The sequence below is a fragment of the Alligator mississippiensis genome, chromosome 9 (assembly GCF_030867095.1).
Source record: "Alligator mississippiensis isolate rAllMis1 chromosome 9, rAllMis1, whole genome shotgun sequence".
Classification (NCBI taxonomy): Eukaryota; Metazoa; Chordata; order Crocodylia; family Alligatoridae; genus Alligator; species Alligator mississippiensis.
The window spans coordinates 4,255,831-4,283,827 of NC_081832.1; the positions used below are offsets into that span (position 1 = coordinate 4,255,831).

Genomic DNA, 27,997 nt, shown 5'->3' on the forward strand with positions numbered 1-27,997 from the left:
AAAGGATTGCAAAAGTTTAGGGCCCCCAAAAGCTGCTCTTCAGCCCAGTTGAAAAAGGATTAAATCAGCCCTTAAAAAAAAAAAAAAAGGATTGCAAAAGTTTAGGGCCCCCAAAAGCTGCTCTTCAGCCCAGTTAAAAAAGGATTAAATCAGCCCTAAAAAAAAAAGGATTGCAAAAGTTTAGGGCCCCCAAAAGCTACTCTTCAGCCCAGTTAAAAAAAGGATTAAATCAGCCCTAAAAAAAAAAGGATTGCAAAAGTTTAGGGCCCCCAAAAGCTGCTCTTCAGCCCAGTTGAAAAAGGATTAAATCAGCCCTTAAAAAAAAAAAAAATTGCAAAATGTTAAGGCCCCCAAAAGCATCAGGCATTTGCCCTCCCAAGAGCCACTACTGCTATCCTGGGCTGTGTCATCCCCATGCATGGGGGGCACTGGGACGCATGCGCAGAGCCCAACCCCGTGCGCCCCCTGTCGGGCCGCGAGCGCCTGCAGCCTCCTCCCCCCGCCTGCCCACTAGAGAGTCGCGCATGCGCGCCAGGTTCTGCACTCCCCCACCTCCCAGCCCGGCCCGGCCATATTTTCCCGGCCTGCCCCGCGCGCGCTCCGGCGTTGACGTCACCGCAGCCCGGTCCCCGCCGCCATTGGACTTGGAGGCTCGCGCTGCATCGCGGCCGCGGGCCCCGCACCTCCCCGCGCCCCCCCCCGCACCCCCCCGCCCGGCCTCAGGGGGCGCCTCTCCCCCCCGCACGGGCCCCGCGCCCGCCGCCCGCCCCCCCCGGGCCCTACATGAAGTATGTCTGCCACCAGCGTCGACCCTCAGGTGAGCCCCCCTCCCCCACCCTCCTCCCGTCTGTGTCCGTCCATCCCTCCCTCTCCTTCCCTGTATTCCCACCCCAACACCAGCTCCAGGTAAGGCCAAATCAGCCCCCCCCCCCCCCCACACACACACACACGTGTCTGTGCGTGGTATGAAATCTCAAACCTAATAGGGTGGGGGGAGGAGGGGGGGGGGTCATTCTCCACCTCAAACTTTTGGGTTGTGCAAAAACATTTCACAAAATTGATTAGTTTTCTTCTCTTTCTCCCCCCCTCCCCCGCCACCTCCTCTTCTCCGGGCATCGCAGAGACCGAAAGGACAGGAAAATAAAGGTATGAAGGGGGGGGGGGGGGAATTTTAAGGGGGGGGTATGCATCTTTCTATTTGCATCTTATTTAAATGTCGGAGCAAGCAGGTCGGTGATACGGTGGTTTCTCATCATCGGGAGCTGAGCTTGGTGTCTTGCACGCACGCTGTGTAAAGGATGGGATTCCTGGCACGCGGGTGTTTTGAGCGTTTTTGTTTCGATGTTTCATCCCTGTGAGGCTGCTTGATTACAAACACACACTCCTCTCTTGTAAAGATGCCTTCAATAAGGCTACAAATGCAGCGTGGAAGAGTCTTTAAAAGACCAATTAAAAACACAAACGCGCACCCAAGGTTGCTTCTGTTATATCATTATTTTTCTGTCGTTGGGCTGGATTTGGCCGGTGTGTTACAACTCTTTTCCTACAAGTCGTTTTAATCGAACGATACAAATACCCGTAATAAGCCGGTATGACAACGCGTATGACCTCCTTTATCAAATATTTAACTTTGCCAGCAAGTTGTCTCGTGAGTTAACTAGCCTAGTTGTAAGTCAGTTATGTTACTGTAATATTATTGGTGAATAATTACATACTCGTTAGCATGGAAGCAGGTCCCCTATTAGTTTACATAGGCGTAGGTCTGCCATACAAATGTCTTTCAGATTTCATTTTTCATGGTTTTTCAAACTGCTGTAGTCTTAACAAGTTTCAGATTATTTCCTCTGCTCTATAAATGCATTAATTTATGTTACAGGGGTGTCGGTTGTAGCCATGTTGGTCTAAGGACATAGGCAGACAAGGTTCCTTGCGTGAATTTGATATCTTTTATTAGACCAACCCAAATAGTTGGAGAATAGTTATTAAGAAAGCTTTTGGGTTCAAAAAACCTTTCGTCAGGCTAAGGAAGTTTTAGCAGTTGGTATGTGCTCTTCCTGGTATCTCTCCACTTGTGTATATATATAACATAACTTATGTTATGCATACTACATTTCCTGGAGATATATATATATATATATATATATATATATATATATATAACTTATGTTATGCATATATCTCCAGGAAATGCAGTATGCATAACATAAGTTATGTTTATATATATGTTATACATACTGTTCTATTTTCCTTGACAGCTTTTCCTGAACTTATTTTACTTTTGCATACCCATTTTAAGTCACTATTTTTGTCATCTTTGAAAAGAATTGTATTTGCATTTTTCTTTTCTCTGGCATTGTTTTTAGTTTAGCCTTTCTATGAAACTGCTGGATTACTTAGCAAAGACTTAATGCATGCTGCTTGCTTTATGCTTCACAATAACTGGCAGAAATAAAGTGTGATGCAATTTAAATAACCATTTTGCATTTTTTATATAGCACCTTCTCAATGTGCCTTTTAGAGAGCTTTGCTGATGTTTAGCCTGAAATGTCCCTTTGTTTTAGCTAGGTATTTCCATTTTACAGGTGAGGGAAGTGAAGCTTAAGATAGCATTTTGTTGGCTTTTCCAAGCAATACACACCCAACAGCCATTATTTTATCACTGCTGACACAACTTTTTAAAGAACTCAGTATGAACAGCAGATGTTTGCTATTTGTATTGTCATAGGCATGGAGTAGGGACACCTGTTATTGCTATGTCCTCTAGTCATATTCACACATTCTTCTCAAGAAATGCCTTTCTGTGATTCTAACATTTCCTGGAGATAACGTGCATGTTCACCCTTGTTAAAATTGCAGGTTCTTCATTTGACTATAACTTGCAAGCTGTAGGAAAAAATTGAGTATAAGATGTTCTGAAATTGTCATTCAAATTAGTTTTGGAAGCAGTAATGATTTTCAGAGTGCACTGGGAAACTTTCATTTTAGAGAAATTTGACCCCTTTCCTTGTCAAGGATTAATGACAATGTCACAAGAAGGATTTACTGTACTCTATTTTTTTCTACAGTTAATTTAGGATGAGGTTCTTCATTGAAATGTTATTAAACAATGTAATAACATGTTGCAATGTTTTGTTTTAGTACAAAATGGTTCATTACATCAGAAGGATACAGTTCATGATAACGACTTTGAACCTTACCTTTCTGGACAGTCAAATCAGGTTAGTGTATCTTTTGTTAATTTACCTTTGTTTCTAAGGTATAGATTGGGCATAGTAAGGTATATGGCAAACACTACTATGACTCTCCTATGCTCATAGCTCCCAAAGTCTGTGAGGCTTTAAAAGGGAAATAGCCAAAGAAACAGCTCCAGTGCATTAAGTATTACTGAGTACTGTTACTAGCACTTTAGCTCAGCTTTGTCACAAGTGAAAATGAAGATAATGGTCCAGGTCTAGCTTGTATACTTTCCACATCAAAGTATTATTGTAAAATCTCACATAGTTGCTTCTTGGTAAGGCCTTGGTTTTGCAGTTCTTCAGTAGTCAGAGCACCTGTTACAGTCACTGAGAGATTCTGCTTTTAGATGGACTTGGTAACGATTGTGATTTGAAGTTTGCACAGTAGCTCTATTTGCTTACTACCTTTCAGCAAATATCATTTCTTCACATACATAATCTGATTTTTTGTTAGAGTTCATGTTTTTATTTATTCAGTTAATGTGCCACTGTTCCCAACAAAGGCTCAGGATGGCTTACAAAAAGAAAACAGAAACAGCTTAGCATGGAAATATAATTTAAAATACTAAATTAAACATGTGCACCAGAGTAAGGCAATGTGATGTAAGACTCAAATATTACTGCTTCCTGCTAATATGTATTGATACAGTGCCTATGACTTGTAGAATACTTTCCAGGAGAATGTTCTTTTATTTTAAACAGAAGCAGTGCTGCTTAAGATGGTTTTAAATGAGAGCAGAGAAAATGAGATGCATCAGAACTAGAGGTGTGAAAATTATTGGATTAGATCCTTCCCTATATTCCTCAAATGCAGAGCAGTGTGCCTCTTGGTCCATAATTGTTCTGTTGCTCCTTTATGAGAAGGGCTGAACAGATATTTAAGGAGAGCATAATACAGTGGTCTCTGTAACTGATGTACAGTATACACTAGCTAAATATCTCCAACATCTTGGATTGGGTTCTCTTATTCTTGTTTAAAGAACCTTCTTTAAAACTATGCATAGCAACATACTAGTATTCTTACAAGTGAAAGTAGCTATTTAATCTTAATGTTTGGCTTGTTTTGAAGCTTGCAAAATGAATTTTGCATTTTTGTGTCTAAAAGTGTTGTTTTTCACTGGCCAATTAAACAGGCTGATCTTCAGTGAGATCAGGTAGGACAGATAAGGTCTGTAGCAGCAACCTGTTGCAGGGTTGTGCTGGCACTGCAGAATTCAGCATAGAGTAGAGGTACCTGAACTAGCTCAGGTACTGGAAGCAGTTTGGTTGCAGCAGCAAATTAATGAGTCCTTACTGTTCACTGAGTTGTTGTAGCTTACCTTGCTGTTGCAGATTATTCCATCATAGTATGTGATCTAGATAAAGAGTAGAATTTACTTAAAAATATGCCTGAATAACTAAAACATATTGTGAAATTAAAGTATATTAGACTATATGAACAATATTAAATAGTGAGTAAAACCTTGGTGACTTAGAAATGCAGTTTATCATTGTTTTGATACAAATTTACGGATTTAGAAAATGAAGTATAACTTCAGTATCTTTTCCTAACTTTTTTTGTATGTTGGAGAACCCCCAATCCCATATTATTAGATCTGTCCATTTTTCCTTTTTTTTAAAGGTAGGTTGGGAGCAGCAGGTTTAGAATAATAGTAGCTGTTCCAAATGGAAATTGAGCGTATGGTATCAGACTGTGCTGCTTATAGGGTTCCTAAGCACTAGGAACATTTCTTACAACACTTCAGACTGCTAGGAATTAATATTGAATGCGGTACAACATCCAAGGTAAAAAAAAAAAATAAAGTTGTAGCAAAAATCCTAGTTCAGATATACAACTAATCAGAACCAAAAGATCTTGCATAAATAGTACACTGTATGACAATGAAGCAAAGCACTCAGGCGGATAAAAGGATCCATTCCCAATTAACTCAAAGGGTTAGTAAACAGCGAACTAGAGAAGAGGCTCTGAAAGGTCAAGGATAAGTCTGTTGAGATAAATTACTGCTGTTGCACTAAAGAACTTCTGTCAGGGTTTCTCCTAAACTCTGTGGCACAAAGCCAAACAAAATAGATTGAATGTTTTGCAAATACATCTGGTGAAACTTTTTTATCCTGTTAGGGTGCTTGTGGAAACTTTCCAAGCTGGGTGGCTAGACAGTGACAGTTCAAGGAATCCTGGTAGGATGGCTCAGAGAACAGAAATATTTTTGGGGACAAAGCACCTGCTAATCTCAATCACTTGCAGTCTAGGTTTCTTTTAGCTGGGCCTATGTAAAATCTAACTGTCAAAAGCATACAAAGATAGATGAGCTAAGAACAAGAGTTAATTCTTCGTGGTAAGAAACCACTTCCACTTCTGTATTTTTCTTATGGGTGCTTACATTTTGAAGATAGCATTTGCTGATGCTGTTGTATTCCAATCGAGCTATTCTGCAGAGAATGTGGAAATTCCATAGACATGCCTTTCCTAAGGATTTCTCTTTTCTGTCCAATCGAGTCTGGCATTCTACACAATTTACGTGGCATTAATTGGCCTTCCTGGTGGTTAGAAGACTAGGCATTTAATATTCAGAATAAAATAGACCAGGTTAACTATGAAAGCTAGCTTTAAATAGGTAAGCATGATTTAACTCTGCAGAGTCCAGGATGTGGAATCTGCTTTCCTGTGGAATCAGTCAATTTATCTTTCTCTGCCCCTCCCCAACTGTAAAACAATGTGCATGAAACGTCTAAAATATGTTTCTCTTAACATATGTGTATGTTAAATGAACTCATTTGTATTGTGGGGGGGGGGAATATGGGCAGTGACATGCTTTGATTTTCAGTTGATAGTTGAAACAAATGAACTTGCTATGGCTCAAAAATTTCCAGAAAATATTTTGGCTACAAGTTTAAGAAAAACACACAAGCAAAGAAAAAAAATATGTCTGTAACCTGGACAAAATAGTATTTTAAGGAATCACTTGATGTTCAGGAGTGCCAAGGGGCCTCCCAACTTGACTGGAAATGCTAGAATTTTGCACTCTGTCACTACCCTTGTCCCCCCATGTAAAGGATCAGGTACAGAACATTTTTGTTTGCAATATCGGGGGTAGAGATGAAATAAGGAAACATTCTGTTGAGTTTTGACCAGTATCTTACTTTTTTCATGCTGTTCCTTTTGTCTTTCTCTGGCTTAACGTCTTGCCATCATTTTGCATGTCAGTGTTTGTTTTGTTGTTTTGGTTTTTTTTCGCTTGTCATATTGTAGGAGTGGCTTGTTTCTAATCAGAGGTGCCTCTGCTTTTGTTGCTCTTGATATTATTATTATTTTTTTTAATGGCTGCAGTTGAAGCCCTGACTTCTGACTGAAGCCACTGACTTTCAGACCAAAGTGACTAGTTCATGCAGTAGTTTACCATGCCTAGAATGTCTTTGGGAAAGGTAGGTTCACAACTAGTAAATACTGGACAAGATGCAAGATATTATTTAAACATATTACATAGTGTTAATCTTAAGATTTATTTTTCATGTAAACTTTACCAATAACCTCATCTTAAACGTGTCACATAATGTTTAGTATGCATTTGTACTTGGATACTATTGCGTATAAAGAAGGCAATGGAGAAAATGGACGTTAGTTGAATATTTGTACGAGTGTAGAGGAAAAAGTCTTGATAATCTGACCCTAAAAAGCAGTTGAAAAGGGAAGGAGGAGCCAGGAAGTGTTTAATGATGGAACTGTTTGGCTGTCTTTACATGGACCTCCATCCAGTCTTGAACCCAAGTTCTTTAAGGAGACCTATGGCATAGGTTCTCTATATGTATATAGTGCTGCTGTAGAAGGAGAAAGTTAAAGGTACATTACAGAACCCAAACTCTGAATTTTTAGATGCTTTTTCTTTTCAGAGTCTTATTTCATGTCTCTCAAGTTCTGTGTCTTATTAAAACATTCAGACTGTGTATGTGATATAATACAGCTACTCCCTGCTTAATGTCATAGTTATGTTCTTGAAAAATGCAACTTTAAGCAAAACCACGTTAAGCAAATCCAGTTACGTCACGGTATTTACCTACTAGCAGGCGGCGACCAAACAACGTTATAACCGAACATTGTGCGACTTTAAACAAGCATATTCTCTAATAGATCAGCAACATAATAATGAAACAACATTAACCGGGATGATGTTAAGTGAGGAGTACCTGTAGTCATCTGTATAATACTAACTCAATCTAAAGAATGGCTTCTGTCAGTGGAAAAAATGAGAGCAAGAAATTAGGTTTTATTTTACTTATATAGAGATGCTTTTTCAATGGAGGAAAATTATTTTTGATGTGGTGTTCTATTTTCTACTGCATCCCTAAATAAAATGATGATTTCTAACTTCCTTTCTGACATAAAAAGCATTCTGAGAAGACAGATGCCTCTTCTTTATACTGTGTGTGTGTGTGTGTGTGTGTGTGTGTGTGTGTGTGTGTGTATATATATATATACACACACACACAGACCAAGTTATGAATTCTCCAAAAACAAACTCTTTTGCTAGTCCGTTATGGATAACTGGTTGCCTGTATTGAATATATTAATATAATGCTTAGTAAAAACACATGACAAAAATAAATAATCTGTTTTACATCTCTTAGGGTTGTGAGCCTGCCCATTTTTTCATCTTTCATTTGATGGTTTGGGGGTTGCATTAATTTTGTTTTTTTGCATCTTGCTATGATATTTGTGTAGCTATAACATCAATTTCAATGCTGAGTCTGATGGAATTCTTTCTAGTCTTGTTCCTGGTGGATCTTAGTAGCATTTTTTTTTTGGCTTTGCATTTTTCAAAATTGTTTTAAATAGTCTTTGCATAACACATGGGTAAACAAAATATCATAACCTTTGAACAGCATACAAGTTCAAAGTATGTATATTGGAATCATACTTGTCAACTAAATATTTCTGAATTACAAAAATTGCACGGTCTCATGATTTTTAGGCTATAAAATTAAGATAATTTTTTTCTGCGGGGCAGTAAAAGGGATTTTGCAAGTCATGGCTGTACTAGCTTTCATCTGAGACTGGTGTTCAAAGCTCATTAGTAAGTGAAGAAAGAAAATGCCTCTCCACTTCAGAAACGTGAGAGAGACACTGCCATCAACTTAGACTGTTCATTGGAATAAGAAATTACAAAAATTTGAGGCTGAAACGAAGGAATTTGGAATAGTGTTATTGCTTACATTTTGAGCCCAGAAATGTCTGTTTTGCTTATATGCCGTGCTGTTTTTGTAAACAACTTCTTATATCTGAAATTCCCTCCCGTTTTTTTTTTTCTTCTTTAACAGAATAATAGCTATCCGTCAATGACTGATCCCTATTTGTCCAGTTATTATCCGCCATCTATTGGGTTTCCCTATTCTCTCAGTGAAGCACCATGGTCTACTGGAGGAGATCCTCCTATTCCATACCTCACCACCTATGGACAACTCAGTAATGGAGATCATCATTTTATGCACGATGCTGTATTTGGACAGCCTGGGGGCCTGGGAAACAACATCTACCAACACAGATTTAATTTTTTCCCGGAAAATCCTGCTTTCTCAGCTTGGGGAACAAGTGGATCGCAAGGACAGCAGACTCAAAGTTCAGCCTACGGGAGCAGTTATAGCTACCCACCCAGTTCACTGGGCGGCACTATTGTGGATGGACAGACAGGATTTCATAATGATACATTAAATAAAGCCCCTGGAATGAATAGTATTGAACAGGGAATGGTTGGACTTAAGATTGGTGGAGATGTTACAACTTCTGCTGTGAAAACAGTAGGTTCTGTTGTCAACAGTGCTGGAATGACAGGTGCTCTTTCTGGGAATGGTGGATCAAGTGTAAATTTGCCAGTGTCTAAACCAACCTCTTGGGCTGCTATTGCCAGCAAGCCCGCAAAACCACAACCTAAAATGAAAACAAAAACTGGACCAGTAATTGGAGGAGCTTTGCCTCCACCACCTATAAAACATAATATGGACATAGGTACTTGGGACAATAAGGGTCCTGTGGCAAAAGTCCCTGCCCCTCAGCAGATCCCATCTCCTCAATCTGTCCCACAGCCACAGCAGCAAATTATTCAGCCTGTTCCAGCTCAGCCTCCACCATTGACCCAACCACAGTATCAAAGCCCTCAGCAACCACCCCAAAATCGCTGGGTGGCTCCTCGCAACAGAAATGCAGCTTTTGGCCAAAGTGGAGGAACTAGTAATGATAGCAACTCAACTGGTAATACCCAGCCTAACTCTGTCCCAAGTGGTGAATCCCATCCTGTTCTTGAAAAACTGAAGGCTGCTCATAGCTATAACCCTAAAGATTTTGAATGGAACCTTAAAAATGGGCGTGTGTTCATAATAAAGAGCTATTCTGAGGATGATATTCATCGTTCCATTAAATATTCCATTTGGTGTAGCACAGAACATGGCAACAAACGCTTGGACAGTGCTTTCCGTTCCATGAATAGTAAGGGTCCAGTATACTTGCTGTTCAGTGTCAATGGCAGCGGACATTTCTGTGGAGTAGCAGAAATGAAATCACCTGTGGACTATGGCACCAGTGCAGGTGTCTGGTCTCAGGACAAATGGAAGGGGAAATTTGATGTCAAGTGGATCTTTGTGAAGGACGTGCCCAACAACCAGCTCAGACACATCAGGCTGGAGAACAATGACAACAAACCGGTTACAAACTCCCGTGACACACAGGAGGTGCCCTTAGAAAAAGCGAAACAAGTGCTTAAAATTATTGCTACGTACAAGCATACAACCTCCATCTTTGATGACTTTTCTCATTATGAAAAGCGCCAAGAGGAAGAAGAGGTAGTGCGGAAGGTAAGCTTGTTTTTCTTTCTTTCTTTTTTTCATACGTGCATACATTTTAAATATTGCTGTGGTGGAACATAAGTAGGGCTCGCATCTTTAGGGTGTGCGTAAATGGTCTTGCATATGTTTGACATTACAAAGAAGGGGATGGGGAAAACTTTCAGCCTCAGCTTTTTCTGGTTGTCAGGCAAAAAGTTAGCTTACTTTTAATGCTTACATCCTATTCCATTTGGAATTTGAAAACTAATTTTAGGAGGATAGTGGGATACAGAGATTGCTAGTTTCAAAGTTAGACCAAGTCAGTGTCACTTAGAGTATTTTCGCTTCTGTATATGAGGTATCACTCTAGTTACTGGTTGAATAATAATGCAGATCACAACTGATTTCCTTTGACATCCCCAGCAGTAAGTCCAAACTATTGTCCTTTCAGCTGGTATTTTGAGAACAGAGTCGAGGAAACCTGTGTAGTGAAGCTTGTATTGTTGCTGCTTGAGTTGCACCTGTTTAGATAAATGAAGAACTTGATCTTTAGGACTTGTGCCTTCTGCCAGGTCTGAAAAAACACAGGACTTTGAATTGGTTCAGGGTGGGGTAGTGGTAAGCAGGAAACCTCCAAAAGCAGGGGGATATATATAGGTGGCATGTGTATTTAATGTTTTTATACGAATGTGTCATAAAATATTAGTCACCTTCATAGCCCTTATATCAGCCAGGGCCAAGAATGGGGTCCAGGTGCTGTAACATCAGTCATTCCTATTCTGTAAAGCCATAGCATGTATAATATGGGTTTCAAGAGATGAGGTATATGGGCTGAATCCAGCTCACAAAATCCTACCATCTAATCCCTAGTGCTGTCTGTGGGTCTTGGACCAGCCCCGACCCTGTACACTGCATATGGTTCAGAGGGCAGGAGCTGGTATATAAGCTGCACACAGCTCATAGGGCTGGTTCAGGGCACACAGTATATGATGATCTCACTGAACCACCCCTACATGCTGGATCCGGGGCCAGTTTGGACTGGTCCCACAGACCAGCCCAAGGTGCTGGAGATAGTGTCCAGGGCTGATCTAGCATAGGTACCATATGCGTCACGCATCCTGGGCTGGCCCTGTGTGCTGCCTGCAGTGTGTAGGACTGGCATTCATGGTGCATGCAGCACCCACATTACACTGGCCCTGCACACTGGTTCCAGCATGTGGTACTGGACTGTGGACCTGATCCCATCCTGCATCCCTCACCTGATCCTTGGGTCCTTATGAGTTTGACACCCCTGATATATAGGGTTGTTAGGCTGAACTCTGACTGGTACTATGTACTACTTCCTGTACTTTGGTTAAAGGGAACTGTTTGTTTGCCAACTTTGTATTACTTAAATGCACTTCAAAATTTGTTTTGAAGCACAGTGCAAGTTCTGGAGGTAAAATGGAAGTTGCTGTACTAAAGGCTTTTATCTTATTGCCACTTAAACAAACAGACAACCCTCTCTCCCACCCTAAAATGCTTTAACTATCTGGGTATAGCTTCCCCCAGAAACACAAAAACACCCAGGGTTAAGAGAGCCATTCAGACTTCAGCTCTGCTCTTTCTGTCTAGCCACCTGCAGTTTTAGGTCTGTTGTTACCTAGTCATGGTGGGAAGAAGCCTCAGTTCCCTGAATTCACAGCTTTTAACATGCTGTTCATGGTGTCCATGAAACAAAAAATGCCCTATTAGCAAATCTTTTTTTACTGAGAATTACTTGTTAACATGATTGCCACCTTCAGAAGGGGCAGTTTGATCCAGTGGGGCGGAGCCCTGGACTAGAAATCAGGAAGCTTAACTTGTGTTTCTTTGCCAAATACTCGGTGCATAAACTTAAGGAAGTCACTTATCCTTTCTGTGAATCCATGCCAGGTTTAAATAAAAAAACCAAAACAAAATTTGAAATGCCTCTTGCGTCAGGCAGTGGAAGTGATTGGAGGCTGCCTGTTCGCAGGATTAAACACGTTTCTTCTTGAATGCTTAACCCTTGTTGGTCCTATGCTCCTCAGGCCATATGCTGAGATCTGAATTCGGTTCTCATTGGTAGTAGCTGATTATACTGGCACCAGACCCAATACTGAGCTGATCTCACCTCTGTATTACTTTCATGTGGACTTCTGTTTTCCACATCAGTTTAAATATGTAATAAATTGTGCCTGAACAGACCATTGCTTTCTAACAAGATTAGTTTCTCAACAATTATTGCATCTTATTTTCCACTTCACTTAATACTGAGGAAACTTTAGAACTCAGTTTAATGAATGATGCATTCAGGAAAAACCCCCACGAAGTCTAATTAAATATTTTTTAGGCAATTCTTAACAGCTTACAAAACAAAGCTATGTGTAGGCCATTGGGGTAGACTGAGAAAGATAACAGATGCTACAGCAATAAAATATACCAGTAATGAATGATGCAGTGAAAGATAAATGATACTCTGACTGTATTGCAGTCTGTGTAAAATTATATTCTGAGAAGAAGAAAACATCTATTTTGACCTTCTGCATGTGAACAAATTTCATCAGTCAGTAGCTTGCTGTAAAACTTTCCAATCAAAGTTTTCTTTTTGGAGAACACTTTCTGTTTAAATTCACATAGCTGAGATCTAGATTTTTTACCATTCTTTGGACCTTGGAGCAAATATGAAATAAAGGAATCTTAGTGCCAATTAATAGCTTTCATTATGGTCTAAAGGATTTGTTTTGTCTGTTTAATGTATATGTACCTATACAATTTTGCCATGTTTTCAAAATGTTGTATCCTTTTAGTCATCTTACTTGGTTTGAGTCAAATTGTTATTCAAATAGGTCTACAGTTCCTTTTTAAAACATAGTAAGTACATGAAGATAGGAATTTTAAAAGTCCTAAATTGGAAAAAATACTGAAATAGTTCATTTATTGCTGATGAAATCATTTTTTATTACAAGAAACAAAGAAGCTAAATTAATTTTTAGATAATTTTGCTGATGGGCAGTGTGGCTGTAACAGATTGATTATTAAGGTCATGCACAGACTATATTCTTTAGGAATAAAAAAGCCATTTACTGCTTATATTCCATCTGAAGTTAATCTAATTACTTTTCATGTTAACTTCAAAATGTCGAAGATTGACCTCAAGTGGGACCTGTACAGCTATAGTGGAATCTGCTTGGAAGAAATTTATTCAGAAGTGCAGAAGATTCACTTAGTGCCCTCTGCATTGCTTAAGATAAGCAATTGGTCTCTGTGGAATGGAGGAAAGGTGCAGTGTTTTATGCATTAATACATGTTAGGAGGACAAGCTAAGCGCAGGTCCAGTAGCCCAAAATCCTGCTAAGAAGAAATGGAGAGTTGATTTATTCCAGAATATATAAGTATCTGGAAAAGTTGGCCAGTTTTCTGTTCAGAGCCAATATACCATTGGTAATTGTGCCCAGTAAATGCGATGGTCGTGTCCTATATGATGATAAATTGTAATGCCAAAATATGGGATCAGGTTTCTTTAAATAAAAGATACAGTAAACTTTACTGAGTCATAATTAGCTCCTGAGTCATACCTAAGAAATAAGTTGGTATATAATTTACAAAACTTTTCTTCATTATCAAAATAGATCACGATAGGAAAAGAATCTTGTTGCCTGTTGCATTGGTTATGTATTTCTTTTTTCTTGGAACAAATTTGGGGCACAGATTTTATAACACGAAATCTTTATAGATCAGCCCATTAATGATTCTAGTTAGTCTGAATCTCTAGTAACACAGTATGCTGCTGTCGTGAGGATCGGAGATCAGTGGTTCAAACGCTCTAGAACAGTGGTTCTCAACCTTTTTTGTACCAGTACCCATTTTTAAACATGGACCCAGTGCCCCTCACTCCTGACCCACTGCCCCCAGATCCTGGCCTCCCAGTGGTGTGGGGCATGGGGGGGTCCCCAGGCAGCCCCTTGCAGGCTGGAGCTCTGCCAGCCTGCAAGAGAAAAGCTAGTTTCCCTCATTTTTTTCCTTTAAAGGAGAATCCATTTTTCAAGTTTGTTTGCAACCCTTTCATATATTCATATATTCTTGTGACCCACGGGTTGAGAAACACTAATCTAGGCTAGAGAGTGTGACTATTTCATCCAGGAAGGTTATAGGTCCAGTGTCTCCAGACTGCCCAGTTGTCTACTTGAGCATCATTGAGACTAGGATTTGAAAAACATTAGTTAGCCTCTACAGCAACTGAATGCAGGCTAGTCAGCATGTTCGAGACCTTCTGAAAGCACATCAGCTTGTCTGTATTAGGCCGTTTGTCCGCTGAGCTACTGCTTGATTTAGGAGCAGGTTGCATGCAATCTTCCTTTTTTGATGGGCTCACCGTTTTAGAGCTTTTTTAGAATCGAGCAGTTTTGCCCTTCTCACAAAAATGCAGCTTGGTGCAGTTGCATTTTATAAGACAGGTGCTTCTGATGGTGTGCGTTTCTTGATTAAAGATGCTGTGTAAAGGTTTCTGTAGTGGTGCTATAGCAGAGAAGAGTACACCTAGAGATTTAATAGACTTTTATCCCACTGACCTTGGCAAATAATGTTTAGCAAGAGGGTTTTATGATGCTTTCTGTGCGCAGTAAGGGCAGAACCACATCTGGTTCTTCTGTGGGGACGAAGGCTCCATCCTGCAACATAAGTCTTCCTTCTTTTCTGCAACATTTCACGAACTCTGGGCTAGAGATTAGTTGGTGTCTGTCCAAGTTGTCTAGCAGTGGGGAACGCATCTCCTCCATCCTTCCCAGCTTCCATTATTAACTCAGTGCCACATTTTGCCATTTGCCCTGGGCAAAGAGCACTAGGTGTGAGAAAAGGTGAGTTGGAATTTCTTAGGGCAACGTGGCTTACTGGCTTGAGGGATAACTTGAGCTCTGATGTATTGGTGGTACCTCAGGCTGCCTGGGGTCCAGGTCTCCTTCCTAGAAGAGACTTCAGGTTACTGTGTAGGTAATAGCAATAAATCCAAGTTCTGCAACACATCTGTCCTGTTTCTGTGTGTGCACTTTTTGGCTACTGGCAGAACCTCTTAAAACCATCTGCCTCCTATCTGCGTCCTTCAAATATAGGACTGAAAGCTTCTGGAACAGTCTCTTCTCAGCTCCTATAATACTTGAGAGTAAGAGTTTAGGAAGGCTAGCCTTTCCAAAGCACCACTGTATGCCATTGCTTTCTGAAATGTGTAGAAGCTGCTGGGTGAATAGAAACAAAATAAATGCAATACAGCAAAAAACATTAGAAAGGAGGTGGGTAAAGAACAGCCATAGTATTAACTGCTAGGGCAGTGCAATGGAGAAGGGCACCTGCCATCATAAGATGGAGACCCTAATATACAGGCTGAGAACCAGTGCCTAGACTTGTTGGATAGGGTTGGAAAATTGAGACAATGATGTATTATTCCAGGGTTGGCAAATAGCCATAACTTGTTTAAATCAAGTATATAAACACTGGTTATAGCTGCTGTCCTTAAGAAACAAACGTTGCTTCATTGACAGTTGATAAATAACCTAGTTAATTTAGAATCATAGAAAATGAGGCTTGGAAGGGATATCAGGAAGTTGTCTAAGTCCAACCGCCTGCTCAAAGCAGGACCAGGACCAGCCCCAGCTACATCGTCCCAACCAAGGCTTTGTCTAGCTGGGTCTTTAAAAACTTTAAAAGCTTCTACCACCTCTCTGGGTAACCTGTTTCCATGCTTTACTTACTTTCCTGGTGAGGAAGTTTCTTCTAATATCTAACCTAAACTTCCCTTGCTGCACCTTGAGCCCATTGCTCCTTGTCATCTGCCGCCACTGAGAACAGTCCAGCTCCATCCTCTGCAACCCCCCTGCAGGGAGGTGAAGGCTGCTATTAAATCCCCCCTCACTCTTCTCTTCCACAGACTAAATAAGCCCGGTTCCCTTATCCTCTCCTCACAAGTCATATGCCCTAGACCCCAAACCATTTTTGTTGCCCTCCACTGGACTCTCTCCAACTTGTCCACCTCGTTTCTGTAGTGGGCAGGGGGACCAAAACGACACAAGACTCCAGATGTGGCCTCACCAGTGCCAAAGAAGGGCATAATCACTTCCCTCCATCTGCTGGCAACGATTCTACCAGTGCAGCCCCAGGATGCCGGTAGCCTTCTTAGCAACAAGGGCACACTGCTGGCTCCTATTCAGCTTATTGTCCCCTGTAACCCCCAGTAGTGCTTTTCTGTAGTGCTCCTGTCCAGCCAGTCAGTCCCCACCTGTCTCAGTGCATGAGATTGTTCCCTCCTAAGTGCAGGACTTTGCCCTTGTCATTGTTGAACTTCATGAAATTTTTTTTTTTGGCCCAACCCTCCAATTTTCTAGGTCTCTGAATCCTAGCTCTACCCTCCAGTATATCTATGACTCCCCCCAGGTTGGTGAATTTGTGAAAGAAGGGTTGTTGTAGGTGTTAAAATGACTTGTTGATCCTACAAACCACCTGTGTTTTAACTTGCCTCTTGGTTCTGTCTGTTCGTTATATAAATATACAATAAAAATGAACCATTATAAATGGCCAGCTTGTTTAAAAATAGGTTGTTGCCTAAAGACTGAAACCTGCTTTTAAATGAGTTATAAATTCAGTTTGCTGGCCATGACAGTTGTTAAAATCGGAACAGATTTTAACTAAGACTGAAGGCTCTGAGTAGACAAGGTTTTTTTGTGTTAGGGTGCACCAATAAAAATTCTTTTTGGCCTATACCAATGGCCAATTATTAACCAGCCATATTAGCCAATACTGATGTGATTGCCGATATGCCCCCCAGCAGCTTGGAGAGCAGCTTCTAGCCAGTACATCTGTGCAGTAGAAGGGGGCACTGTAGACTGAGGCCCCCACAGTGAAGGCAGGAGTGGGGCTGGGGCTGCCCAACCGGATCAGCACACAGGACAGAGATGTCAGCAGCTTGTCTGGGGGAGTGAGGGGGTGGCTCCCATCGCTGCGTGTACCCCAGGGGAGTCATGGGCATGTGCCCACCAGATTAGTGCATGGGGTGAGGGCGGGCTGCCTGCTAGGGGGCTGGGCTGGGGCCCCCCACCCCAAAATTTGCTGCATCTCCCCCCTCCCCCAGCCCCACCGCCTGGAAGAGGCCAGTGCAGCCCCCAGCTCCGACCCTGCAGCGGCAGCCCGCCCTTGCCCTGTGCGCAGATCCAGGGCGCATGTGGTCCCATGCTTCCCCCAGGGGTACATGCAGCAGCGGGAGGCGCTGCCCACGGTTCTGTCCCACACCTGGCCTTGCCATGGCTAGGCAGCCCCTACACCAGCCCCACTCCCCCCTCACTGTAGGGGTCTCTGTCTGCCCCCCACCCCTTTCCTCCCCACAGACTTTCCAGCCAGACAGTGGTCTCCATGCTGTTGGCCTGCATTCCTGGCCACGTGCGTGCTGTGGCTGCGCGCATGCACGCAGCATTTATCAGTGACATTATCGGCCACATCAGCCAGAAAAAAGCCGATTGCCAATTATGTCATTTTTCTTGTCATCGGTGCCAATATGACATGGACCAATGTCTTGGTGCATGTCTGTTTGTGTGTGTTGGTAAGAAATAGCACTGCATGAATACAGGTAGATAGAAGGGGATGAGGTCATTAATATGTGTAACTTTTGCTTGGAATATTTGCAGGCCTATTGCACATATTTAAAAAGAGGTTTAACATGCATAAAAGTAGAAATCAGATTCTGGATGCCAGGTGGGAGCTCAGCCACTCATGTCATGCAATATAAATGCTCTTAAACCCAGTAGGCATTTTAGTACAAAGCCATTGGTTGGACGTGGCATTTATCTGCTTCTCCTCAGTGCCCACAGCAGTTTTCATAGTCATTCAAATATAATGCAAAGGCATGTAATCTGCCTTAGGAAGGTTAGTGGTGTGAAAAGGAAACAGTTATAAAGTAAGATATAGCAGTTCTGTCTTAGCAAGGAAGGAAGAGCAGATAGCAAACTGTTAGCATTTAGTTGTTAAAGACAGTCATGTTGACCCAGTAACAGGGTAATTGGGAACTTCACATTGTAAATATCTGAATTTACACCCCAAAAAAACCCATTTGCTAGGATGCCCTCCACTTTTTTTTCTGTTAAGGCAGGTAATACAAAGCCCCTCCTCGCTTTCCTTGCTGCTGCCTAATAGTAGTCCCTGGCCTACTCTTTCTACTGAAGAAAACGGGAGAATGCGGTTGCTTCTTTATCTGTGAAAGGGTCTCAGCTTCAAAGACTGTCTTCTGCTTTTGGGTAGGTGAGGATTGCCCATACTAGATCTGAGGGCTGTCTCGGTGTTTCCCTTGACTTGGTGAATAACCAAAGCTTGGAGTGGGACTTCAAAGAGCCACTGTCTTTCCCGTCTTCTGCTGTACAGTGCCAGTGCTAGACGTTCTTGTTGAGCGTATTAAGCCAGACCCGTTTCACAAGGGCAGAAAAACGCTGCTTGCGTGTGTGTTTCCAGCCTTTTTTTCCTGACTTTGAAGTCTCGAGATTCCTTTCCAAGCAGAGTAGTCAGAGGTAGAAATGGTTTGCAATAAAACTTTCAAGGAGCCAAAGTGCTCTTTTGCTTTCAGTGAAACTTAGGCTACTAAATCGCCTATGCACTGGAGGAAAATTTGAGCCTTTGATTGTAGAGTCTTTTAATCTACTGACTTTTATCCACCCCTTACCAACCCAGCTGCTGTTAGCAATAGCTAACATGATCCAGAAATCTCAAAATGTTGCAGATCTTTAGCTATTGATTGTAATATCCTGCACTTGGAGTCCTTCGTTGTGACCCTCGTCTGAAGCCCCTTTTGAGCCTCGGTGACTAATGTAGCAGCTATGCCTCGCTGCCTGTGTTTTGCTCGCATTCGGCCCCTCCGCTTGAAATGTTGATGTGTTCTTTTGATTTGTGTGTCATGTGACATAATTGGTGTTGTAATTTTATAAGCAGAATATAGATGTCATTTGGAGACAAAGGGATTGCATTTTTCCCAAACTCTTAGCTGCTGTGTCACTGAACTCCTTCATATGATTAAACTATCTTGTTTTTGTGCTTTTCTCTTCGCAGGAACGTCAGAATCGAAACAAACAATAAGAATAAACCCAGTTTGCTATATATACTAGAACTGATATTAAATTCGACTCTGAAAAATCAAAAAGTATTCTGGTGCTGTATCCTGGCATCAGGACAAACTAAAGCTTTCAGCTCCAATATATATTCTCGTGCAGGGGAAATGTTGTTGCATCTTTAAGTACATTGTAGTTTATTTTTGCCCATGTGGATCTGCATTCATTTGTATCTTTTCTATGTACAATGCTGTAGAAACCATTAATAAAGATGCATCTGGTTTTGTTTTTTTTAAGTTGGTAACCAATTATACTGACCTAATATGGAACTATAAATGAGCGTCCTAAAATGTTAATGTTTCCCAAAGACTTTTTGACACAAATTATGTTCCAAGTCAGATATTCATAATTTTTACATGTGACGCATCCTTTCTCTTCACCCCATGCCCTGTTTCTTCATGGCAAGTATAAGAAACCATGCGTTGTTTTCTTTTTCTTTGTTTTCTTTTGTGGTCACTTTAACAATTTTGTTTGAGATACTGCACTTCAGAATATTAAAATCAAAACGTTCCGATCACTTTGTGCAATTACTATACCTTTTTATTTTAAGTGTACAATTATACTTTTTAAATGAAAACATGTCATTTTGGTTTTTTTCTGTCTAGTAGGAAATCAAATTGTCGGTGAAATTTCTATCTCTGAAAATATTTCCCTTCCACATTCTGTTAACCAGTGCTTCAGTGTGCATTTGTTAAACCATATCCTGCAGAGAGTGAGATGCCTTCTCTCAGCCATAATTCTGCTTTATTGTTTCTGTAGCTTAATTATTAAATAATAACGTGATGCTATCAACATTGCAGGGTTTTTGGACAATGTGTTTAAACCTGTTTGGGCTTTCAGGTGTTATTAGTTAATTGCAGATCATTTTTAATCTTTCCCTTTCCTCTTCCCCAAAATCCTAATGCCATTTAAAGTTTTTTTTGTTTTGTTTTGTTTTGTTTTTTATACCAATAATGCTGAGCTTTAACGTAGGAACTAATAGTACGGACAATATGATGGATGATGCCTCAGATGTTTAAAATTGACAGTGTGTATGTCTAATTTTTTTCTGTTGGATGAGTAAAAAAACTGTTTTAAGAAACTGAATTTGCTGTCATGTTTTTGTGGAATGAGGGAACCGTCGAAGAACTCGTCACCAACTGGAGTTTCTATTAAGCATGAAAATGGTGCTCATGCCTGTTGCTCTAGCACACTGAATCTGCACGTGTTTATTGTAGAGGATCTTTTACTATATTAGAAAGCAGATATCTTCTTCTGAAAACTATTTACTCCGAAAGGACCTCCAATTTAAATAAAGTTTAAGCTGTATCATTTAGACTTGTATTTAGAACGTATAACTCTGTCTCTGGACTGTTACTGCCTGTACGGAGTAATGGACAGCATCAGATTAACTTTTTCCTCTAGGAGAATACAAGCCTTAATAAACAATACATATTTAGCAAGTTTGATGTCATTTTCATTTTTTCCCCCCTATATTCAAATGTCTGCCTGTATTATAACAGTATTCTACAAACTTATGAGCCAGAGGACCAATTAGAGTAGTTAATATATGGATCGAATGGGAACATCTAACACTCTGGCAGGGATCTTTTCTGGGAATCTCATTAAAACATCTAAGTTACTCTGAATATCTCTCTTGAGTACGTAGTGTGCATTTGCATTTCTGGCAAATTTTTCATTCTGCTTGTTTGCTAGAGAAACTCAAGGAATTGAAAACTGGTTTACAGGATTCACTGCTTATGGAAGGTAGTCAGCAGGTTTCTTAGCCTGCTGGCTTCTGCAGCTGGGCTTTGCTCCCTGAGGTGCTTCTCAGCCAGTCCTCAAGTAAAACACGAACAAAATCCACCCAAGCCAACTGGCCATAGAGTGGGGTGAAGACCAAGAGCAGGACTTCTACCCAAAGGCCTGTCTCGGTTTGAGTCCAGCATGGTACTTCTCATGTTCAAGTTCAGCCTCAAGGCAGTTCCTGATGAGACTGCCAACCTGGTGTCTACCACCCCACACCTGGAGTCCCACAGACAGTGTCTAGTGAAGCTGCTCCAAGGCTGTTGCCAACGGTTGGACTATGGTTTCAACCGTTGCATACAGAAGTCCTTAAGGTGCTTGGCACTGGCTCAGGGCTGGGAGTTTGAGTTAAATGGCTCTTCCCAGAACCAGTGCCAGTATGGCTCTTCCACAAGATCAGTGCAATCTAAAACAGCAGCCTTGAGGGTGCCATAATCCCATGTGGCCTTGGTCCCTAGGACTCGGTATGTAGTGTGATCTTCCCTTGTCAGGTAAGAGTCTATCTTAAAGGTTCACCGCTTCCAGTGCCGCTGGTATGTTCCAGCCACCTGCTCGAAGTTTTGTAGAAAGGCTTTAGGATCATTATTTGGCTCCATCTTTGTGAGGTCCCCCTACACTCCACCACCTTTTTGGTTGGGCTAGGGTCATAGCACCTACCAGTGCTTCTGGTCCAATAGCCAAAGCATAAGGCACTGCTGGTCCTTTTGCAACGTCTGTTGAGGCCAGAGCTGCTGTTGCTGCTGCCGTTGCAGTGGCTAGAGGGGCTACGCAAAGGCTTTGCTATCCATTTCAGTTGCTGCCTGAGGCTGTCCACGTTCTCCACACCCTATCAGCAGGTTCTCTAGCCCACTGGTTTGTGTAGGTGGGTTCTGCTCCCTGAGGAGCTCCTCAGCCAGTCTCCCAAATTAAACACACTTTTTTAAACTAGCAAAACAATTATCTGGTTCTATCCTGGAAACTGGGAAGTGAGCCCCTTTGCTCTGGCCCTTCCACGTAGCAAACTGTTCAGCTTGGCCTGCTTCCTTTCTCTGGGAAATTTGTTCCCTCACTGCTTATCTGCTGTCGTCTCTGGGGTTTTAAGCTCCCAGTAGTATGCTCCCTCATTATCCAAATGCCCCATAGCTGCTTCCTCAACAGGGCAGACTGTTGCCATTTAAAGGGACAAGTCATCCCACTACAGAAGGATATTACAAAACTGGATTGGTGTAAAGAGATGAACTTTCAAAATTAGAAATACATCCAAATAATACTCTGTGGCTGTGGTCTCCTTGTACTTGCTGTCTCTCAATTTCTAATCCTCTAGAATTTAACCTGGTCTTACTTAGAAGTCTGCTTTTTCTGAAAATGAAGGGTCCCTATAGGTTTTAGTGGCATCTTGCAGTGCAGCAACATTATCCTCACCCCATCAGATGGACTCCAACAACCAGTTGTTGCACAGGTGGAGTGCAGTTCTGTTTAGTTTTTAGCAATCAGACTTCATAGTATTACATATCTTTAATTTCCCATAAAAATTACACGTTATGACTTGGACTCTGTTGCTGATCTGTTATCTGCCAAAACCAATAACAGTAGCCTGGTTTGTGACACAAGTAGAAAAGCCTTTGCACTCTATCCCATTCATGGGCATCACAAAAGTTGCACTCTGCAATGTGGTATGACAGGTTTATCTCTCTGATATTGCAAAGGACTGCAATAAGGAGCATTGGGGACTGCATTGTACAGGACTAGCTAGCTAAGAATGGGAAGAGCAAACTTCAAAAGTGTAAAGTTCAAGGCATCACCTCAATGCCAACTTTACTGTGTGCAGCACTTAATTAGCTCTGATTCTAGAGAAGTGAATTTGTAAATGCTGATCAAGCTGTGTGCGTGCATCTTCTGGTTATAGATGTATTCTGTTAGGCATTTGTTTCAGTTTTGGTTTCCCCAGTTTCAGTAAGTGCAAGGGAAATACCAACCACTTGAATATCTACAGTAACCTACTGTCATGCTTTTCTGGTTAACTTGCATTAAAAGGAACCGTGCATACTTATTTTGAGATTTGCACTTTGAAGTGACTCCCCTTTGAAAGGATTAATTTTAACCAGGTCCTGTGGAATAAGCAGACACAGCATTTGCCTGCAGGGTGTTCGACTTCAAGCACAGCCAATGATTCAACTTTAACCTGGCTCATTGTTTTAAATAGTTCTGAAAGGTGTGGAAAGAATGAGGGAAAGTTTCCAGGTCTCTGCTGTAGCAAGGGGAAATCACGGCAGCATACCTTGCATGTTCACAGTCGATGTGTTTGTATGTAGACAGAAAAAGCTAGAAGAAAAGTAAACTTTCTTTGAATGTAACTGTACCAGATGGAGCATTACCATCCTTTCAGCTATTTTAGTAGTGGTGACGCTTGATTTTGATGGGGGATCGCTTGATGTGATAGGGACTTACACGACAAATAACAAACCCACGCTGTTCCCATTGTAACATAACCCAAACAGATGAGTGAAGTGGAGAGTGACAATTATGCCATTCGTCACACAATGTATGTACTTGTAAGCTATGTATGGTGACAGTTTTGTTGCCCCAAGCTTTTTCTTTTCAAGGATGGGTGGGAAGCTCCTGAATGTCCAAGGGCCCCCCTGTCCTCACGAGCTCCCCATTTAAAACTTGCGATTGTAGCTTTCCAGCAGCCTACATTTTAATTTCACCTAAAGGTTTTTTTTTTAAAGCAGCCATATTACTGAAGTTTATTCTGCTAAATATAACGCTTTCCTGTCAATATTGGCTGCTTCGATGTGTCCCACTGACTTCTTTCAGAGAGATGCAATGGGATGGGGCATTTTTGGATTAAGCTAAACACACTGCAGCAGGGAGGAGTTCCTTTACGTGAAGCACCATGCCTTTTCCCTGCCAATGTAATTGTACAGGAGTTATCTTCCAGATTAACTGCAGGAGAGAAAAGGAAAATTTCAGCTACTGCAGTCATTAAAGCAATCTTGTATGTCTGGGTTAGTGCATGAAATGCTAGAAAATGGTCAGTTCTCCTTGTTCTGCCAAAAAAGAAAAAATGCCTCTTGTCCAGTGATAGTGCCGGCTTCTAGTACAGAAGTTAAGGAAAAGAGCAGCAGGAAAGGGTACATTCAGGTACAAATAAAATTGCTGATGCGATTTTGAAGCCACACATGAAAAACAGAGCGATTGCAGCGAATCCCATTGAACTAGTTTCATATATATTTCCTATATCGTGCAATCTGTTTAGTTTAGAAAAATCTCTGGTTTCTAAGACTCCCCGCAGCAGCGTGCTGTTTGTGGCCTGGTTAGGGAAAAGGGTGTTGCCATTTTTGGAAAAGTGCAGGATTATAATTGGGGACACCAGGGCTTTCCAGCAATGCTCCACAGCTGCGTGGTTTGATATACCGATGACATCAACTTGCTCCTTGATGTTGGTGCTTTGTAATATGTTGCTCTTAACTAGCGCTTCTCGTATATACGTTCCTTTACGAAGAAGTTGCTTGTTATTATTTTCCTCTCTTTTGGGGGCAGGAGGAAAAGGGAAATTAAGGATGAGGGTTACAGAGGGGTGTAGTGACTTGACAAGAGGTGATTCAGCTCCCGTGGGCTATGGAACGGCGCTCTGCCCATTGAAATGTTTTGTAGTTATCCATTTCCAGAGATTCTTCCAGTTAGTCCATCTGTCTTCAGAAATCTCCCACTGAAACCCCCTCCAGCCAAAAATGTATTATGTGACCTTTGCATCTCCTCTGAGAACTTTGATTGCGCCCAAAAGCTTGCAAAGAACTTTTTTCCAACTAAGTTGGTTTAGTAAAAGATATCTCATCTACCCGAAGAGCCTTGTCTGCCTGTGTCATTAGACCAACACAGCTACAGCCAAAAACCCAGTAATTTATTTTTTAATTTTTTACTAGGATAGACTAGACATTGGAGTAGGATTTTTAAAATTCATAATGTGGATTTTGTCCCATAGGCTCACCTTTGGATGTTTTAAATAGTAATTCGAGTGCACCGTTGTGGACCTCTTTGAGGGACATTGGGGGAGACTCCCTTTAAAGTATGTTGCCGCCTCTTTGGGTTTTTTTCTTAATTTCCCAGCTTTTCCTCCTATCTGACTACTGCAGTGAATGTCTGACCATCTGTGGTAGACCCTGAGGTTTTAATAGGCGGTTTGTTCAGCAAATGGAAGTTTTCAGAGCTGGTATTTAAACAACCCTAGCCACATCTTGTTTAGTTTTTTAATCCATTTTATTGCTGTCTGTCATCTTGCGATGACTTGGCTCATAACTTACCAAAGGAATTCTTTTTTACCTGGAATGTTACCATGGCAATAGACTGTTGGTAATGCTTTCACTAAATACATTCTTAATTGCTGTGCAACTACAGCTAATGTTAGATGTTGGTTGCAGCAGGGAAGACAGCCCTGATGGCAGGCAAACGCTTGTCTTGACGATTGATTTTCCCCAGGCACCGTTAAAATATGAAGTACTGTTAAAAGACTAAATGCTGTTAAAAAAAACTCCAGCTATTACCAAGTGCAAGGTATGCTTTGCAAGCTTACAGGCAGCTTACCTTATTTTTGGTTTTCTTGTCATAGGGAGGGAGGAACAGGAGGAAGTTAAGCAGATCAGTGATAAAAATAATTTCTTTGTATATATGCTAGTAAGCTTTTCAAGGTCCTTTGCATATTTTGCTTAGTCCCCATTACTCTACCTGTAAGCATTACAAGGCGAATGGGCATATACAGCATACACCCTCAACATTATTGAGTTGGTGATGGGATTCAGTGTAGCAAGTATTTTTGTTGCTCTCAGGTTGGCAGTGTTGACATCTCTTCTGTCATCCGTCTTCAGGCATCATCACCGACTACAGCTAAAAGGAGCTGAAAGCACCCTGCAAATCTAGAATCATTGAACGTAATTATGGTGCTGTTGCAATAACCCTTCTTCAGAAGAAAAATTTATATTTGACCTGTTGTTGGTTATAAATGAATTTTTGACGAATGAAATGAGCAAGCAGATTACCACATGCACCCTAGCTAAAGGCATGTAATTATGTTGAAGGTAAGGACTAATCTTAGACAATGGATTTATATAGTTTCAGATGGGGGGGTTGGACTAGATGACCTATAGAGGTCCCTCCCAGCCCCACTTCTCTATGATTTGATGACTATGCATAGGTTGCAAAAGAGAACAGCCAGTGTACATTTAGTAATACAAATTTGCAAAGGTAGAACAAAGATTTACAAACTTAAGATTTTAAAATTAGATTCAGAAGTCCATATAAAGGTACCCTCCTGATCCCCTTGACACCATGGTTATTGTTGGACGCTCAGAAACAAACTACAAATGAAAAAAGCAACCGTCCGCTCCATAAACTTCCTACGGGCATGTGTCCCGCTCTCAAGTCCCGCATGTTCTGCAGAACCTTTCCTGAGCTGTGTAGAGCTGAGACCACTTTAATGTTCAATGTCCCTGTAAGCACATTTTGAGATGTGGCAGACTGGAAGGTGACTGCCAATTATTCTCAAGACGCACACGAAAAGTAGCGATGAAAATCCTGTGATCAGGTTTTTCAGCTTCTTGGTAGGGCTGGGCATCCTGTAAGCAAATGAACAGGGGTTGCAGCCTACACGAGCCATATTGTAGCTTACAGTTAATTAATTATTATCACAAAGAAGCCTGTGGTAACCTAATGGCTGCAACTCTCTTAAGTGAACAGAGCTGCATCTACAAATGAATCCTGCCAGCAGGATTTGAGGTTGCTTATATGTGTTATTGTTTCCACATGCAGCAAGGCATTCATGTGAAAGTCGGAGTTACCAGCGGGCCACAGACTCTAGAATCCAAGCAATTTCTGAGATACCGTGATACCTTTGCTAAGCCAGTGCTAAGTATCACTTAACCTTTTCCTCTGTACAAAATGAAAAGCTCTTTCTCAGTGACCAACCGGAGCTCACTTGGTCTCCGAATATTGGTAGCAAAATCTGTTGAAAGAAAGAAAGAAAGAAAGACTTAGCTGACAGACTCATTTTTTTTTATAGAGAGACAGAGTGGATTGGTTTGCACGAAAGAATTGGTTTTCTTGTGATTTGTTTGCAGTGGTGTTTAATATTTACACTGGTTTGTTTTACAAAGCTGTTGAAATAGAAAAGATATAGCAAGAAACCCCTATTTACTGTCTACCATCAGTAATCCTCACTGGTTTGTTTACCATTTATAAGGAAAACATCATTCAACGCAGCTTGTCACAGAGACTCATCTACAATAACTGGTCTTCGTGCCAGCCGAAAGAAAGAAAGAGTTGTGTATCTCCCTAAATGTTTGTTATTTAAAAAAAAAAGAGGATAAGATTCCTTGTCCTCTAGTTTCATGATTTGACCTCTGTAAAACATATGACTAAGACACCGCAGCAAAACCATTTCCTTGTTTGGTCTGGCAAGAGTCCCTGTGTCTAACCTTACTATCCAGTAAGCGTATAAGTTTCTGGCCCTTTGATGTACATTTGGTTCATATAAGTCACATACTCAAGAGATCTCCAAAGACTTTGTGCCCATAAACATTACTTTTCTAGACAACCTGCCTCAAAATTAATAGAGGGGAAAAGATATTAGGCAAAAGCAATTTTATCAGCTGGGATTGAAGCGAACCTCCAAAACATTTCATGTTGCTAAATAAGGAAGATTCTTAATGAGCTCCTACGGGAAATTAAACCTACCGGCAATGAGTGAAGAACTTGATGGGTGATGAACAGTGAATCCATGAATGAGTTATCAAAACATTTTCATTCATGAGCCAGACAGATTTTCAGATTTCTTCTTGGCGTACCGAGTCTGCTGGGGGTGACACCCTACATATTAGCAAATGCAAGGGTTTGAAAGCATGAGAGTACCGGAAGCAAGTCCTAGGAGAAGTGTGTGAATAAGGAGATAAGAAGACCCTTTAGACTAGGTTTTAATTAATCTTTGTGACTTAATTTTGAATAAATGTATCTGAGAGACTGAAGCTACAAGAGGTACAGTTACAAGTATGTTCCTTCCTT

General features: G+C 41.2%; 1 protein-coding gene across 2 annotated transcripts; it reads left to right on the plus strand.

Moving 5' to 3' along the window:
• The first annotated feature begins 636 nt into the window (after window positions 1-636).
• On the plus strand, window positions 637-20,622 carry YTHDF1 (YTH N6-methyladenosine RNA binding protein F1). Of its 2 annotated transcripts, XM_059713203.1 has the most exons (5): window positions 637-817; window positions 1,122-1,146; window positions 3,139-3,218; window positions 8,550-10,076; window positions 19,122-20,622. In XM_059713203.1, exons 1-5 carry the CDS (start codon window positions 791-793, stop codon window positions 19,146-19,148), a joined length of 1,686 nt encoding a protein of 561 aa, XP_059569186.1. In that variant the 5' UTR covers window positions 637-790; the 3' UTR covers window positions 19,149-20,622. The 2 variants fall into 2 exon arrangements, with proteins under 2 accessions (XP_059569186.1, XP_059569187.1); XM_059713204.1 differs by lacking the exons at window positions 637-817; window positions 1,122-1,146 and adding an exon at window positions 6,565-6,659 and having other exon boundaries at window positions 3,137-3,218.
• The last annotated feature ends 7,375 nt before the right edge of the window (window positions 20,623-27,997 follow it).

Bases quoted from the DNA above. Each gene is read 5' to 3' on its own strand.
- YTHDF1 (XM_059713203.1), top strand. From the start codon at position 791: ATGTCTGCCACCAGCGTCGACCCTCAG. The intron at 818-1,121 runs GTGAGCCCCCCT...CGGGCATCGCAG, and splicing joins CCACCAGCGTCGACCCTCAG to AGACCGAAAGGACAGGAAAA. The intron at 1,147-3,138 runs GTATGAAGGGGG...GTTTTGTTTTAG, and splicing joins GAAAGGACAGGAAAATAAAG to TACAAAATGGTTCATTACAT.